The sequence below is a fragment of the Prosopis cineraria genome, unplaced genomic scaffold (genome assembly GCF_029017545.1).
Source record: "Prosopis cineraria cultivar Desert tree isolate PC_DT_omini unplaced genomic scaffold, ASM2901754v1 PC66, whole genome shotgun sequence".
Lineage (NCBI taxonomy): Eukaryota > Viridiplantae > Streptophyta > Magnoliopsida > Fabales > Fabaceae > Prosopis > Prosopis cineraria.
Genome location: NW_026555396.1, coordinates 25,268 through 44,216, shown reverse-complemented (window position 1 = coordinate 44,216; position 18,949 = coordinate 25,268). Strand labels below are relative to the sequence as shown.

General features: G+C 33.9%; 1 protein-coding gene and 2 pseudogenes across 1 annotated transcript; 2 read left to right on the top strand and 1 right to left on the bottom strand.

Annotated features, from left to right (window-relative positions):
* The first annotated feature begins 202 nt into the window (after nt 1-202).
* Nucleotides 203-1,814, top strand: LOC129295196 (probable receptor-like protein kinase At5g20050). Its single transcript, XM_054933674.1, has one exon. The coding sequence runs from the start codon at nt 308-310 to the stop codon at nt 1,673-1,675; it is 1,368 nt and encodes a 455-aa protein (XP_054789649.1). The 5' UTR covers nt 203-307; the 3' UTR covers nt 1,676-1,814.
* Nucleotides 1,815-6,736: 4,922 nt separating this feature from the next.
* LOC129295190 (GDSL esterase/lipase At4g16230-like) lies at nt 6,737-7,315 on the top strand (annotated as a pseudogene).
* Nucleotides 7,316-8,177: 862 nt separating this feature from the next.
* LOC129295195 (coatomer subunit delta-like) lies at nt 8,178-16,299 on the bottom strand (annotated as a pseudogene).
* Between the last annotated feature and the right edge of the window lie 2,650 nt (nt 16,300-18,949).

The window sequence follows — 18,949 nt, the reverse complement described above, 5'->3', positions numbered from 1 at the left end:
AGTATCATCCTCGCGAAATGTCAATCCTTGATTGAATTTTTTTATCATCCAACTTTTCGTTTGCTTCCAAATATTTAAAATATTAAAAACCATTTCTAATTCTTTATGGGTTTGGTCAAAGTCAACGTTTTTAGATGGGATAAAATTTGGAATGCTGCAAGACTGCAACTTGCCCAACTTCTTCTGGTCTCTCCCACCCAAGTCATCATCAAAACTGGGTAAATACTAAATACCCAGAGACGACTTTTCTTTTGCATCCATCTTCTACTTCTTCAATCATAAGGCAGTGGAAAACCATGAGGCGTTAATGGAGGACAGACTAGTAAACACAGTCTCTGTAATATCAGTGATTGCTCTGATCACATTCGTCGTCATCGCTCGCTGCTTCTTAAAGCGTTCAAGAGTCTTCTTTCTCATCTTGGGGGCCGATGTTTCGTTAATCATCGCAGTCTTCGCCTGCGTTCTAATCCGATTGCGATACAACCGCAGAAGAAGACTGATAGAATCCCGATATAAATCTGAAGGTAGAGAGCTCCGAATAGAGTACAGCTTCCTGCGAAAAGTCGCCGGCGTTCCGACCAAGTTCCGATTCCAAGAGCTCGAAGACGCCACCAACAGATTCCAGTCGCTACTCGGCCAAGGAGCCTCGGCTTCAGTCTTCAAAGGCATTTTAAACGACGGCACCACGGTCGCCGTCAAGCGAATCAACGGCGAAGAACGAGGCGAGAAGGAGTTCAAATCGGAAGTCGCCGCCATAGCCAGCGTCCAGCACGTCAACCTCGTGCGCCTGATTGGGTACTGTAATTCCACCACAGCCCCTAGGTACTTGGTTTACGAGTTCATCCCAAACGGATCTCTGGATTCCTGGATATTCCCCTTTAAAACCGAGAATCGAAGATCTCGCCGGGGGTTTTTATCGTGGAGCTTGAGATACAGAGTAGCCATCGATGTAGCCAAAGCTCTCTCTTACCTCCACGATGATTGCAGATCGACAATCCTACACCTGGATGTAAAACCAGAGAACATTCTGCTGGACGAGAATTTCAAAGCAGTGGTCTCAGACTTCGGCCTGTCGAAGCTAATGGGGAAAGATGAGAGCGAAGTGATGACAACAGTGAGAGGAACAAGAGGGTATTTAGCTCCAGAATGGCTGTTAGAACACGGAGTTTCAGAGAAAACAGACATATACAGTTACGGCATGGTACTGCTGGAGATAATAGGGGGAAGAAGAAACGTGTGCGTAATCCAAGATCCAAGGGACAGGGCAAAGAAGAAGTGGGATTACTTTCCAAAGACTGTGAACGAGAAAGTGAGAGAAGGAAAACCCATGGAGATAGTGGATCAGAGGTTGATTGACAGTGGGGGCGTGGAAGAGAGAGAAGTGAAGAGGATGGTGTACGTGGCACTGTGGTGCATACAAGAGAGGCCGAGGGTGAGACCAAGCATGAAGCAAGTGGTGGAGATGCTTGAAGCGAGAGCGAAGGTGGAGGAGCCACCTGATACGAGGATGGTTACGGCCAATTTCCTTTCAGTAGGAGAAGAAGAAGGAGAAGCAGAAAGCTGCTCGAATGGCACCACATTGGCTGATTATGTGGCGAGCCAGAGGGCAATAGGAAATTCGGGTTACTATGGATCCACCTACTCCATGGCCACCACAGTTCTATCTGGCAGATAGTTATGCTTTCTCAATTTATCAGTCATTCAGAAAATTTCAGGATCAATCTGCTTCGCTTTTGATTCTGATTGCTTTGTTATTTGAAATGTATACACCATCTGGTCATAGATACATTATACTCTACACAGTTCATCATCAATTTTTTTATATGATTGATGGGTCAGATTCGAACATTATTAGATTGAATTGACAATAGTACAATAGTTCTGTTTTTTTTTTTTTAAACATGGATTCAAAGTCAAGAGATTGTGTTTAAGAAGATATAACTCCTTCGTTAGGACCAACGCTTTTTGGTTCATCGTCTTTTTCATCACTCCTGATTTTTCAAACTGATCTCTTTGTCCTTTTTTTTCTTTTTACATTCAAGTTTTACAAAAAATATTTAATATGAAGTTGGCATATGGTTGTGACAACAGCACATTTATTATATTGATATTTTTCGCCTAGTTGGTTCGGTTGAATCAGTCCTATGAATTTCTTGAAATGATCTTTTGTTTTTTAAACTGATCCGGTTGGTTTTTAAATGTTCCACTAACGGGTTAATTGAGATAAAGAACTTTTAGATTAATTAATTAATGGGAAATTGACTAATGAATAGACTAATGTCCATTCGATTTTTATTTATTTTTAATAAATTTTTGGATGTTGAATTTAAAATCTTATTTTCGATGGTTTTTTTTTTTCAAGTGTGGTTACTGATTAATAGTTACGATTATCAGCTATTTGTGGTTGTGGGTGGGGAATTCTCCTCCCCCTTGTTCATGAACAAACAAAAAAAGGCTTTTTCACTATTACCAATGTTTTAAAAACTATACTAGATAATAAATCAAAGAATCACAAATTTTATAATTTAACTGATTAAATTGACAGTTAAACCAATAATATAATAATTAAATAAAAAATAATATATACATACATATATATATATATATATATTAAAAAACAAGTCAATCGTTGTAAGTCTTGAGTTTTTACTTTGAATTTTTAAGAATTGTTTGGGTTAAAGTCTTAATAAATTTATTAAGACTTTTGGATGTTGAATTTAAAATCTTATTTTCAATGGTTTTTTTTTTAAGTGTGGTTACTGATTAATAGTTAGGATTATCAGCTATTTGTGGTTGTGAGTGGGGGATTCTCCTCCCCCTGTTCATGAACAAACAAAAGAAGGCTTTTTCGTTATTACCAAAGTTTTAAAAACCATACTAAATAATAAATCAAAGAATCACAAATTTTATAATTTAATTGGTTAAACTAAAAATTAAATTAATAATATAATAATTAAATAAAAAATAATATTTATATACACACATATATATATTAAAAAACAAGTTAATCGTTGTAAGTCCCGAGTTTTTACTTTGAATTTTTAAAAATTATTTGAGTTAAAGTGGGTCAACTTGAGGTAATTGTTAAAATGAGTTAAATGATTGGATCAAATTGTTTTCTTTTTCCAGTGACAGTTTGACTGTCTGGGTCAGTATTACCAAGAAATTTCTTTGTTCTTGGCCTTCAATTTTCCTTTTTCCCCCCTCAAAACTATTTGTGTGTGTGGATATTTTGTTGTTATCTGCTGCTGAAGGCGTAGGTGAAGATTAATATGTAATCGTAGCCAATAAGAAGGTATTAATATGTAATCCCGACAAGATTACCTGGATTTAAGATTTCATCATTACAGTATTATTATTTACTATTTACCGCTATAAAAAATATTTGGCTGGTTATTCTATTCTCAAATTCTAACATATCGATGTAAAATATAAATAGCTTTTTAATTAAAATAAAATAAATTATTTTATTGATAATGGAAATAAATACCGGAACGAAGAAAGCTAGAAAGAATATTTTGAAATATTAAATTAAAGCTATTACATTTTATTAAACTAATTGCCTTTTCATCTAAGAAATCTGAATTTTGTGTTGCACCTGGCTCTGTCCTTCGAGCAAACCATGGTCTAAACACTGTTTTTTTTTATTTTATTTGATTTACCCCTAATTCTTTATATTACACCAAAAGAAGAACAGACATGCAGCAAATATTCCAACCAGCACAATAACTTAATTCAATTCAAAAAATTGAGAAATTTACAAATCACATTATAAAAGATACTAGTGGGAGACGTGTTGAAGGCCCAAAGCCTCGAGATTGCGGTAGATCATTCTCGGAAGAAAACACCTGTGGCCTGTGGGTGTAAACAGGGATGAGTTTGGATCACAGCTATCCTAAATTTTTTATTTTTTAATAAAATATAAGAGTTATATATTTTTTGCCTTTAAATTGACACATTATAAAAACATTAGGATATTAGATAAAATTTTTATTTTAATTCTGTAATAATTTTTTAGACATGTATAGTTCAATTATTTTAATAGCTTGAAAATATAATTGTCAAATAATTTATTTATTTTTAATAAGATAACGCTATAGTTGTTCTTAAAATATTGATATTATTTAATTTTGTTTTCATTTTACATTTGATAAAAGAAATTATAACAATTATTACTAACAAATTTTGTCAAGCACAACAAGAAAAATTTCAAGATATATTAGGTGCCATGTGCTTGATATCTATCATAAAATCACTTATCTAAAAGTTAAGAGATTATACTTAAGATATATTCTTTTAAAAAAATTACTTTTTTCTATAATAACCAAGTTGTTAATATAAATGATTTTTATTATGATATACTTAGATCTCATTGATATTAAGGTGTAATTTTGCTCCTAAATTATTCTCAAATGAGCAATGTTATCTCTAAACTATCCATCATAGCAATGTTGCCCCTACTATTTAAAAATCATAAGCAATCGTTAACTAGAGAAAGATAATAAAAAGTGAATCCTACTAAGTACAGTAACGGATGTTTATTATTTTTAAATGACAGGGGCAACATAACTTCAATTTAATTAATTTAGGAGTAATATTGATATGATGAGTACTTTTAAGGTAATATTGCTCTTTTGAGAATAGTTAAGGGCAAAATTGCACCGTAATCTTGAATAATTTGTGACAATTGAACATCATTACTGAGCTGATATACTTATTTATTACAATTATCAATTAAAAAAATTATATAGTAAATTCAATAAATAAATAATAACATTTTTTATATTGAATAGAACTTTAAATTCTAATGATGCATTTAAATTATTCAATACTTATGGAAAAAACAAAATCTTCACTAATTTAATGATAGTTTATATGGAAAAAGAAATTGATAATAAATTTATTGTAGACATAATAATTAACTATTCTTATGGCATGAAAAATTGTTGAAATATTTATATTATATTAATAATATATATATATTTAATTTTTTTCAATTATTATATATGTTTTGTGTTTTCAACCCTTTCTAATAAATTTTTCTAGCTTCACACTAATAATATATGATGAAAATTATATTTGATTTGCTTTACGGTTTATTAAGATTTGATTTAGTATTCAGGAATTGTTATTATTTCTTTAGTATTTTAAATTTATTTTATTTTTAAGTATTATGTTAAATAAAATAAAACATCTAGACGAGCTAGATATTTTATCTTCATCTTTTAAATTATGATTAAATTTAAATTTAAATTTATTATTATTTTTATTATTTTTAGAGCTCTATAAATAGCCATAAAATTTTTCAATTGCATAATTTTGACATTTAAATAAGAGTGATATAGTTTTTTCTCATCCTCCTCCTTTCTCTCTCCTCTTTCCTTTTTACATCAGCATGTGCTTAAAATAAATAAAAAAACATGGAAGCCATGTAAAAGGCATAAAATATTTTTTTTATTTTTTTTTAAGAAAGATCATAGGAATCAATCGCAAGTACTTTAGTGAATCTGCTCCCGGGTATGGTTGAGATATATAAACGAATGGCCACATGCAGTTAATATTGTTGTATTACTCGACTGATCATAACACACGTGTATTTAGCATTGGATTTTTCTTTGCTCATATAATTATTTTTCGAAACCCAACTCTATTCAATTGATTCTCCATGTCGTGGTTTCTGATGTTTATCGACATGAAAAGGCAATTCAGTTTTGGGGATGCATTGCAAGCGTTGACAGCTTATCTGGTGTTGTTCTCTTTCATTTTTCTCCTTCTACATTCATTTAATTTCCAGGGGCAATCAATTGGGTTCTGATTTCCCTCCTTAATTGGCTCCCACCACATCTGGATTAGTGATTCTCAAGGGATTCAATTGCGCTTCCGGTGGAAGTGGCATTTTAAATCAAACTGGACAAATTTCCGTAAGTGAATTTATCCTCACACCACACACATACGTGTTAATTTTAAGTGAATTCAGAACCACTGTAAGAATATTTTCTTGTGGTTGATAAGGTGGGTTAATCAACTTGTATGCTCAGATAGATAACTTCGAGAACACGAGGCAAGAAATTATGTTATGTCCATGATCGGTGTTTCTGCAGCTCAGGATGTACTCAAAAGTGCTATCTTTTTAATAGCCACGGGTTCATATGATTTCCTTTCCAACTATATAGCACCTTTAGTATCAACTGCTGCGAGAAACTCGGTATCTCCACAAGTGTCTGTCGCTTCCATGACATCAAAATGCAGACTCTACAGCTCACTGTAACTTAGCTCAAAACCTGGAATACATTTTCCGCAAAATTCCATTTCTTTTTTGCCGTTGTATGTCTAATATATATTACACGGTTTGCCTGCCAAGCAAATACGATAAGTACGTTACGAATGTTTAATACAAGGGTATATCGTCAGTGTCGTTACACTTGCGCACACGTGCATGTATCATGTGTTTCTTATAATTCTTTTTTACTTTCACCTCGACATCTATGTCTTTCACCCAAATTAATTTGGTCGGTAGCTCGTGGGGATCTCTTTGGGAGCATACCTCCCATCGAGAATTTAAGCATTGCTGTATATTTAAAGCTTGAACTTGAGATCTCTTATAAAACATTGCTACATATTTAGCTCTTGAACTTGAAACCTCTGGTTATGAAGTTAGATTAACACCTAGCGAGTTGATCCAAACATGCGGTGTTTCTTATAATTCTGGTTTGGTATTAACATGCAGTGACTACTCAATCTGGGAGCCAGAAAAATTTTATGGTGTCAAATGTGGGGCCTCTTGGGTGCATACCATATCAAAGGGATACAAACCCAGGCTGTGGAGATGAGTGTGTGAGCTTCCCGAATAATCTAGCTCAGTCCTTCAATTCTCAATTGAAGAGCCTCGTTGAGGAACTCAACAAGAATTTGCAAGGATCAATATATGTTTATGCAGATAGTTACAGCATCTTCCAAGACATTCTGCAGAACTACAGGGCATATGGTGTGCCTGCATGCAGTTTAGCATATTTTAATATCTTCTCGGTTCTCAGTTTGTTTAGTGGCTTAATTAGTTAGTTAATTAAGGTGCGATGATTTGGGAACTACAGGGTTTGCGAATTCGGATTCGTCGTGCTGTCACGTGGCTGGAAGATTTGCAGGGTTGACTCCTTGCATTCCTGAATCAAAAGTGTGTGAGGATCGTTCCAAGCATGTGTTCTGGGACGCTTTTCATCTTTCTGAGGCAACCAATATGATAATAGCAAAACGTCCCTTGGATGGTGGTGCTAATTACATTTCGCCCATGAATATTCGGAAACTCACTCGAGTTTGATATGTGTTTTGGCCTTCTCTTGAAATATTTTCAGTAATAATAAGATCATATTTTTAGTATCAAAGCTCACAGATGCACGAAGATAAATTGCTCTCAAGTCCCGATTTACAAGATATTTTTTTTTGTGTGACAAAATTACACATTACACAGTTTATTATATTAATTTTTTATAAACTTTTAAAAATACTCTTTATTGATAAAAAAAAAAAAGAGAGGGTGAAAAGGAAAAAAAATTGATAACAAAAATTGATGTGTCTAAAGCAAAACATTGACTTTGAGTTTTGCAAATAAAAAATCTTTAAGAAAAATATTGGGAAAATATAATTATATAGTTTAATCTTAATTCCTATAATTTTTTTTCCAGTTTTTTTCAATTTCCATAGATTCGACAAGATTAATTAATGTTTGTTACTTTGGTCCTTGTAGCTTCAGTGTTTTAAAGTATCTATAATGATTGAAAACACTTGAAAAAACTAAAAGATTATAAGCAAAATCTGATAAAATTATAAGAATCAACTACTGTGTTTTTCTAAAATTATATACTGGGAAAACTTCTCTTCAGTTGATGAGGTCTGATACAGCTAAATTTAAATTAAAATTAACAATAACGTCACAGTATATCAATCAATTCTTATAGTTTTTTTTTTTTTAAGGAATCATTTTGTACGTTGTTAATAAATCTTGTGTTGTCTCAGAATGTTTTATGTGAGTGAGTGACATTTGAGGCAGAAGGACACGTGATGTGAGAGATCTAGGATCACAAGTCCAATATATCAGAATAGCTTTTGATCAAAACGTGATTACCAAGCACTGCTTTCAGCTGTTAGACGGGCTATAATTTTGCTTGAGAAACAAGCTATAGGGCAAATAAACTCAAGGTTTGCATTAATGTAATGATAAAAAGAACATACTTCCCTGCCTTGCGAAGCAAAACCAAGGTGCAAGTATAATTTCATGGGTATGGCAAAAGGTGAAACTAGGAAAAGAAAAACCTATTGGCAAAAGATCCGCATGATGACATCCATAAGTAACAGAAGCTCAGAATCTAAAAAATAATCAACTACAGCACTTGATAGTTTTCGGTGACCAATTGAATTCTCTGACAGTATTTGGGAGGATCGCCACCCCTTTGCGGTATGATGTTGACAACCTGCAATTGAAATTGCAACAGGGCAAGTTAAATGAGAATTTTTGCTTTTGCTGAATCAAACAAGCTGCACAAGAAATGAACTACAAATAATAATGAAGGTTCTTCATTTAAGATGCTATTGTGACCGTGAGTGTATAGGCATGATAAATATCCGTCCATTGTAACAAAGGTCGACAATGTAACAGTTTCCCTTAAAAATGAGATATGCATTAACTTCAGCCAGAAACATTGACACATTATTCAAGAATCACTTTACTTCCAATGAGCACAGCAAGAATTGCATGCCCGAAAAAAATGCAGGTATGAGCAAACCTTCAGGTCAGTAAATGTTTCAGTCGCTGAGAATCGGACTGAAATTGAAAAGAAAACAGATGTATCTGCTGGTGGAACAACAAACTCCAGAGACCCACTGCCACACATAGATGAGAGTCAGATTACACATTTAAGGCACAGATGATTACTGCATGACACAGCTCTGGACAATTCAACATCAAATTTAGCATAAGGAGGATAGACCACTCCAAGAAGGAATTCCCAGAGTCATACCTGCAATGGAAGTTTTAATAGGGTGCTATAAAAATGAAAAAAGAAACCAACATGAAAGAAGATAGAGAACTGCTACATATTTTATGCTAGGTAGACAGATCTGTTGATGTAACACAAAGTTACATAGATTCAAACAGAGGGAGAAAGTAGGGAGAAAAGAACAGAACAGGGGGACAAATTAGAGAAATACAGAAACAGAGAGAGGGAGGAATGAGAGACGAGAACGAAGAGGGAGGGGGAACAGAGGGAGAGAAACGCTGAGTTGAGAGGGAGGGCATTCACATAATTCAGAAATTCATTCATTCAAGTCTGGTCTATCTTACAAGTGCAACTGTGCAAGGCTTAGTCTATTTAAACTAAGCTTTCCTGCCTATTAAAACCTTAATAACCTATCCATATAAAGCTAAGTTTTCGATTTCCTCTCACACAAATAACACAAAAGGAAACCTATTTCATCCTCGAATGAGCTAGGACCTAGATAGGTTTCTTACAAGTTAAAGCAAAATACAATAATAATCTATTAGCCTAGGCTTCTTTAAAATATGTTATTCTTATATTTCATCACCTATACTGGCAATCATCCCCTTAAACAAATGACAGCTCTTTTAATTTCCACAGCTCCTTTTCTTAACTCCAACTTGGTTTGGTTTTAAAGAAAAACTCAGGAAAAAATAAAGAAAATTACAATGAAAGAAGACAAGCCCAGAATCCCGAGTTAATTGAAGATTTTCAGAAAAAAATCCTTTTTGAATTTCCAAGTCGTTAATATTTTTACCCAACTTATTGTTTTGACTATGACAATCAGCTAGGAGCTTTATGACCTAACATTGAAGAGGTTCAGTCACATCCTTATTCTGGTGGTTAATATATATGTATAATTCCACCTGTAATTATTATCAGAAGCAATAGAAAATTTTCTCTAGACTTCTCTACTATTTCAGATCTCTGTGTGTGTGTCAACAAGTCCTTAAAAGAGGATGTTAGGAGAACTTAAAGAAACCAGAACAATTATGAAAGAAGTGTATTAGCTTAACAAAGCCTTTTAACCCTTTGCATGTCAACTAAGAAGGGCTATTCCCCAAAAAGAAAAACGCGCACAGATCAAAACAAGCAACAAAAACGGCAGCAACAGTAATAGAAAGAATCATGAGCTGAATCCAATACCATAATAAAACATTGAAGTAACCTATCCTACAGAAGAAACAACCAAAAACGCAAGCTGATGTGTCTAGCAGTGCACTCCAATCACAAGCACCAAATTCTTACAAACAAGGCATATCGCCACAAAATGTATCTAATTGCTCCTAAAAGTCCCAATAAAAGTACCAAGAGAGGTTACAAGCTGAGACAAAGCTGCTGATCATTAGAGATGCCAAAAAAAAAAAAAAATTTGTTCCAGACGCGGGGCTGACACTGTTCTGGGGCGAGAAAATGATGACTACTCTCCTAACTATGAAAAGTGAAAACACGTGTTAGGTGCGAAGGGCCTAAGTAATGTAATGCAGCTGAAGTAAATCATTGGTTGAGTATCTCAGTCCAAACAATACCTTTAACTGAGTCATTAGGATAAATATTAAACTGCAGAATACGCCTTATTTGCTTGTCTTAACAAGCAAAAAAATCAAGCTGGTGGCTTCCCAGTATTCAGGTTCCAACAAATTCAAATTCAACTAGATGTTGGAACCTTTGACGTAAAAATCTTCAAAATGGGAGCAAGACACATAATAGAGAAACAGTAAACCACCGAATCAGATCAGAAAATCCCCAGACCCAAGCAAGTCTCCTCCAACTCCTAGAATCCCAGCCCCAGACCAAAGCAAATCTCAGTAGTTTCACCTCTGTCAGCAGCCCACAAAAAAATCCAAGATTAAAATAGATAGCTATGCTGGAAAGAAGTACCTGAACCAACTTGACAAAACCCCCAAAAGAAAACACTCTTTAAATTGTCTACCCTTTCTGAGATCTTTCCAACAACGTCATAAAAAGAAGTGAATGGCTATCACTATCACGAATGACCAAGCATCTCAGAACCTTTTCCTCCCCATCTATGCCATCCAAGGCATCCAACCCACTTTCAGCCAAATGAAGAATTTAAATAAAAATAGAGTATAAAGTAAACAAGGAATCCTCCCAAATGAGACAACTTGCCAAAAAAATAAAAAATAAAAAATCAAACACCAAATGAAAACATATCAAGTATTAACTCGACAAAACATCCCAGTCCCCTGTGATATAAATCCAACAAATAAATACACTACATAAGAAAATAAGAGTTTCACTCTTACTCAACTGATGGTGAAAGAGATGTAAGACATTCAAAGCAACCACGAATATGCAACAATTCTCAACCAAATGTCCATTTCACTAGACCTATCTTAGAAAGCCACAGCTTGTGAAAGATAAATCTTGGTTAACACAGCTAGCAAATATTGCCGTTGTCAAGACAGCAAAGGTTAACATGTACCAGAGATTATGTATATGATCTTCATGCAATATACACACAAATCATGGACATAATACCCTTAATTTTAATTCATGGAGAATAAAATTGAGTTTAACCTCCATTCCCCATCAATCTGCCTAACATTTGGCGCTTCTCGAAGAGCTGGAAGAGGTACTGAGATCACAACATTTCGCAGGTCAAACATTGATGAAGCTTCATACTCAATGCTAACAAAAGTTTCATTTCCAGAAACAGAAGGCCAGCAGTTGACTGGATACACAAAAATTTTACAATGTAAGTTAATAATACAAGAGTAAAACAACACAAGCAATAGATGAGATTAATGATAAATATGAACCCACTAGTCAATGGCACCAGGGACTCTTCGTTGCTTTGCATTCTCCACTTCAACGGGCCAACACCAGCTGTATCACCAGCTTGACCAATGACCAGTAGGGAAAGGCCTATTGGGATCCTTTAGGCCTAATATATTTTCAGAGGAAAATAATTCTTTATTCACATTAGGATGCGTTTTGAAGAGAATGCCTGGATTGCCCCCAGTTTTGATCTGCAAATGCAAGTCATAGCATTTAAAAAACCAGCACATATATTTCTTTTCCAACAATTAAAATTTGCACACTATCAGCGTTTCAAAAGAGCAATGCATTTGCACCTAAAATTGTATTAAAAATAAAAATGCTACTTTGTACCTTATTTTCTTGATGAATTATTTACAAAAATATTCCTGAGAGTTTTTTATAAATAACATAGATATGTATCACACATCAGAAGCAACAGACTACTCAAAACTACATATCTCATTGTCAATCACTGAACAGTAACTATCACCACCATGACAGTACTATAAGCCCTCAATAGCTTCCTCTCTGGTTTCATCCCCTCTAATTGAGAAGCCATTGCTACTCTTCTGAAGAGATTTAACAAACCCAAAAAACATTGGCATCAAAAAAAAAAAAATAATGAACTATGAAGAAAAGACTACCCATGTTAAATTAAACCAACAATAAGGAAATATATCACTATTCACTATGGGCACATCAAAGTATCAGAAGAGAGAATAAGATACCTGAACTTGAATAAAACCATCCTCTTGGTTAAGGATTTGAAGAGATAATGTGCCCTGGACAAAGTTACTCACTCCACCTTCTCGTTTCAATGTCACATTAAGTTTCTCCTCGATAGTTAAATTTACAGGATCAGTAGGAGGCGGGGCAGCTGGTCTGGACTGGCCAAGTTTTGGCTAAACATCTTCAAGAATGACTTCACCTTCTGCTTTCAATGATTCCAAAAACTGGTCTGTCCTCCGAGATTTACCAAGCTGCATGCCAGAACCTTTAGGTGGCTTAGTAGCAGATGCTGGTGGTTGACATGGGAAGCAGAATACAGGGGCACAAAAGTGAAAAGAGCACGTCATAATAAGTAAACAATAGCAAAATTAAGTGTTAATTCAGGAAGATATTAATTCATCTGTCAGAGCATGATAATTGCAACCAGGATACAGAATGATTTGATTTAGGGAGAATTACTTTGAAGTCCCACGCAAGAAAATTGATTACCCCATATGTTGTCAATGGCCTTACTTCAGTTGTTAATGGACCTTGTGATAATTAATTTCTTTGTTTGGAACCTGCATGTAATTCTCCCAATGATTTAACTACTGTTTCAACTCATTAGATTTAGAACTTAAAAGCACTCCGAAAGGATACTAAAACCCAACCTTCTGATTTGGTAGAAAATGAATCAATGTCATTGCTGAGCCCAAAACCAGATCCACTGCTAGATATGCTCAAATCATGAAAGATACTTCCAATTCTTCCTGAGCCCATCGACTGCAAAGACATGAATCCACCTTTTTCACCTTTGTTTGTTTCAATCTGTAGAACACATGCAGTGACTTTAGATAAATGAGAGACAATCCAAGACTTTTAAATGTAAGTACATTGGTGAGGAAGGAACATTCCATCCATACCTTGCTCTTATCAATCTCACTAGCTTTCCGCTTCATAACATCCTTGGTTTCATTTATCTTAGTCTGCAGAACAAGCTTGTGCAATTTCTCCTCATGACTCTCCATTTCACAGTATTGCTTAACTTGTGCAACAGTCACGTTTTCCTTGTGCCCAAGAGCGACGACTTCAACAAATGCAAAAATCAGCTCAAATACATTCTTGTAGATACCTTCTTCATCAAGGGAATAAGAATATTCAGGCATCTAAGCATCTTAAGGATAGAACAACTTGTATGCACATCTCCATGAATGTTATCATGAAATGGTCATACATCCATCTTATAAAAGTTAAAGCAACTTCCTACTGTAAATAAGTTGATCATTCTTTAAACCCTTTGAACCTTCCAACAACAACAACAACAACAAGCCTTTATCCCACTAGGTGGGGTCGGCTACATGAATTGCAAGACGCCATTGTGCTCTATTATTTATTAAGCTTTTAGAAATATTATTAATTAAGAGATCACGTTCAACAACTTCCAAGAGTGTTCTCTTAGGCCTTCCTCTACCTCTCTTAATCGGACTCAAAGTTATATGTTCCACTCTTCTCACTGGTGCCTCCCTTGGTCTTCTTTGTACATGCCCAAACCATCTCAACTGATTTTCTACCATTTTTTCCTCAATAGGTGCCACCCTCACTTTTTCACGTATGTGCTCATTTCGAATTTTATCTTTACGTGTATGTCCGCACATCCATCGTAACATTCTCATCTCTGCTACTCCAACTTTATGCTCTTGCTGTCCCGTTAGAGCCCAGCATTCACTACTATATAATATTGCCGGTCTGATAGCAGTACGATAAAAATTTCCTTTAAGTTTATTGGGCACCTTACGGTCACAAATAACTCCTTTAGCTTTTCTCCAATTAAACCACCCAGCTTGAATTCTATGTGAAATATCTCCACTGATTTCGCCATCATTTTGAATAATGGCTCCCAAATATCTAAACGTTCCATTTGAGGTATAATTTGATCTCCCAATTCACTTCCAAATTATTTCGAATAGTCCTTTGAACCTTCCAATTAGAACAAATATTTGCTAAATGCCTTCTTAAGCACTAAATGCCAAAATAGTGCAAATGTTCATATTCATAATTTTACCAAGCAAATGCCAAAATGAGAGGAAGCATGAAAAGAAAACAAAAATATCAAATTATGGATTTCGGACATAAAACCTTTACCAAATTTATGACAAAGTCAACAATGTTTTTTAATCATAAAGGAGAAAGAAAATCAAACCATCAAAAGAATTAAGTACAAGTATAACATGTCAAAATTAAAGCATCATTAAAAGGATAAAAGCTTGGAGAGAAGTCTTAGAGTCTCCAAATCCTCCAGTATGTTGCTCTGTTTGTTTGTTACAAGAAGCAGGTACAGTAATTCTATTGGCTGGTAAACATAGCGTACGTTCTCAGCCTCAACATATGTGTGCTGTTCTCCAGTGCCTACTAACTTGGGAAGGCTGCAAGAAGACCCTCAATTCTTGAACGAGACATATCTACAACTGTCTCGATACCAGAACTGCAATTAAAGCACAGATTTGTTGAGAGAGTGATCTTGAATTCAAAAATACTTAGCCACCATTAAAACAAAATTAATTTGAGACCTAGTTGTGCTTTAAGTTCTGAAAGTTTATCCTAGGGTGAGAAAGTAAACGAGGAAAGAATTTAAGGGAACTTCCATGCATAAAAAAGAAAATTAGGTTGTGCCTATTAAAAAAATGAAGCTAGTATCTATATATGAACTGCTTAAAGATTGAAATGTTAGTGTAAGAAAAAGATTTCATAGCTTTACACTCTATGCTGAGTTACTAACAAGCTAAAGGAGTCTTCTAAAAAATCTTCAAAAAGTAGAAGCAAGCAGCAATATGTAACCATAAAATAGAGTATACAGCTACAGGTTACAATACAACAACAACAATATTAACAACTCTTATTCTACTAGGTGGGGTCAGTTATATAGATTATATCATGCCATTGTGCTCTATCGTCACTCTAGTTAATTAGGTGGTTTTTGGGGGGGGGAATCTTCCACAGCAGCTTGTCTATTACATTTCTATTCCCCCTAATGAACTTGCTTTTCAGTGAGGTAAAGGATTGATAAGAGGCAGGCAAAGGGTGAAAAAAGGGACCAAAAGAGCTCCCCTTTCCCAGATTTGCTCACAATGGATGCAGCGAGTACAACCTATGTGACAGATATAACAGAGATAAAAATCAACATTTAATGGGGAAGATAGGCAGTCCAGCACTGCAAAACAGTAAATGGAGGAAACGAAACATGGCTTGGCAGCCCAACTTCCAGATCCGCTGTTCTTATACAAGCAAGTTCAGCTAATCGATATGAACAAAGAACCACAGCTAATAAAGAGGTAAGTAAACCAAGCACCGAAGGTAAAGTGGTCAACCAGAAAATAAAAATTACCATTAATCTTGAAAAGATTCAAGCTACAAATATATATTATCACGAAAATGTCCCATTCAAGGATTTAAGGCAGATCAAGAAACCTGTTAAGAACTTCAGTTGGATGCAATACAGGTCATGTATACTGACGAAATACAAACAAGGTCACTAACTCGGGTAGACATAGGCCAACGAACATAGCATGCAATTGACACGAATCAATAAAAGCGAGAAATAAGAAAATCTAATCAATTGCACAGTGAATCCAGATGGTCATAAATTACCAATATATAACCCAAAGCAATATTAGGGGCATAATGCGTAAAATGATCATAAACCAAAGCATCAGAACGAATACTGGAGTACATTTTGTGACTGAATTATCAACCAAAGCGGGGACAACTAGGAGAACAGCAGATCAAGGAACTTAAAATGACAAGAAGATTTACCATCTTGCAAAGCAGAAAGAATTTCTCAAATCCGCAAAAAACAAATCAAGAAAATTGGGAGCTTGGCAGTTACGTAAGCTTTGTGGAATTGGCTGGTAGATTTAAAGTTTGAGTTATTTCAAGAACACCATTTTTAAGGGCAATTTCGCCACAGCGGATTGATAAACACATCTACAAAAGTAGCGACAAAAACAACGAAAATTCACAGACCATATAACATAAAAGGAGACAAAGCCTGAAAGCTAAGGTTTGTTGAAAAAATGTGTGCGACCTTTTATAAGCAGAGATCAATAAAACTATTTTAATCATAATTAAAAATCTATTATATAAAACAATAAGGTGAAATAAATAGATTTAAATAGAAGTTATGATAATTAATATTATTAATTTATAATTTTTTAAATATTAATAAATATTTTATAAATTCAACAATCCTCACATATTTTAAAAGGAAGGAAAAAATTTTAGAAAACTATTTTATACAAATACTTTTGTAACTTTGCATAATAATTATGAAGTTTTAGAAAAAAATGCTAAGTCTGCCCAAAAAATGCCCAGTTTGCCCAATTTCCGATCTAACTTGGGTGGAAAAATCAATAAATTTAAACTTCATTTGTATAACTCACTTCTTTTCCAACCCATTTACTTGCTCAAACTCACACCTTAATATTTGTATACTAAATCTTCAATTCATTTGAGCAACATAAAACTTTTGTTTTTGACAAAACTATAACAATCTCTCACATGTGTTAAAAGGACTGTTATCATTTGAATTATTCATATAAAAGATAATCACTTTGAATCCGATGTCTTTTAATTTAAATTAAATCTAAACTAATAAAACTTAATACACATAAAAGTTAGTATAACTTTATTATTGAACCAACAAATTTTGGTGTATACTAGAGATTTTATTAGTTAGATTATACCCTCATAATTTATGTTGTTTAACAATTGTTTCTTGTGTTATCGGCCATGCATGCTCCTAATTTTAACAAATGTTCCAAAGATATTGCCACGATATCACAAGAGTGGCCTTACTTCACATTTGTATATGTATTTTCATCAAATACACCTACAATAAATATACCATCTATAAGGACTATGAAAAACATTGAGAACTTCTGTTCAGCCTTTAATCAATACATTCTAACACTTTCTCGAGATATAGAAATGGACAAAAAAATTTAGTACTAGCAAACTAATAAGTGACTTATTCTTATTCATTGAACCTTATTCATGGAATCTCCAATCACAAATATTAAATTGTCATCACTGTTAATTTTAAATTAGGTTAAGTCCATTCCTCTTAACATTAAATAATTAAATTCTTTCTTAAGGGCCAATTGACGGATTCATCAAATTTATATCTAATCCCACATAATTGATTGAGATAACTTCACTTTTCAGCATGCTTAATCATATCTCAAACGATGTCCACTTGTGCCACTAAAAGTCTTATTTTTAACTATAGCTATCGCTAATTAACTATCCCAAATCATCAACATAATTTATGTCGATTTTAATCTCAATAAAATATTCACTAAGAAGTTTTCTAACTACTCAGTCTCATTATTAGCCAACTATAAGATAACAAGTTTTGACTCTTATAATATTTTATTTGATTATCAATGAATTTTTTTTTATCTGAATATAAAATTTAGTTATCACCGTTGTATAATGTTAGTCCATAATTAGGTGCCTAAACATATGATTAACTTCAAATAACCTCGAATGTACACAAATTCATTTATTAATTTAAACCTTAAAACAATGTAAATTCTTGATTTTAAATCCTCAATAAAAACCTAAATTCCATAATTTAGTTGTCATCTAAAGATTAAGATGTCATAATGTTCTTAAGAACTATTCTATCACCATAGGTTAATTGCGTGGCAGTTCAACAAAATTAAACATGTTCTTCGTGCAAAAGTAGGGAGATAGAATAATAAAAATTTACAAAATAAATCCAAACACCGTCATCTATAAAACAATATGACATAAGAGGAGAGAAAGCCCAAAAGTCCCAAGACTTATTCAAAACATGTGACAAGCATTATCATTTGTATGCAGGGGCCTCAAAACACTAAACAATAAAACTATCTTAATTATAATTAAAAGTCCGTTAAAGACAATAATAAAGTGAAATAAATATATTTAAGTAGGGTTTATAGTAATTAATATTATTAATTTGTAATATTTCTTTTTGAAATATTCATAAATGGTTTATAATATCGAACAAGCTTGTTGTCCATTAACAAACTACCCATCTGATCCCAGCCCAGATACAAAATCAGAAGAAAAACCATAAATGCAGAGAGAGATGAGGGCCTACACGCAGAGGATCTGAGATTTAGAAGCATAGATCTGACGAAATGATACAAAGAAGAGAACTCGGAGAGTGGTTTGAAGGGGAGCGCCGATGCACTTTTATTTGCAGATCGATGTCTGAGCAAAAGGACGATACGATGCATTTGAGAGGCACGTGTAACTTCTGTTCCAAAAAATAATAATAATAATGGCATGCGCGTGCACAATAATTCTGGTTTTTAATCTTGTTTATTACAAAAAAAGTGAACATTTTTAAGTAAAGAGTGACATTCTTATTATTATTGCTT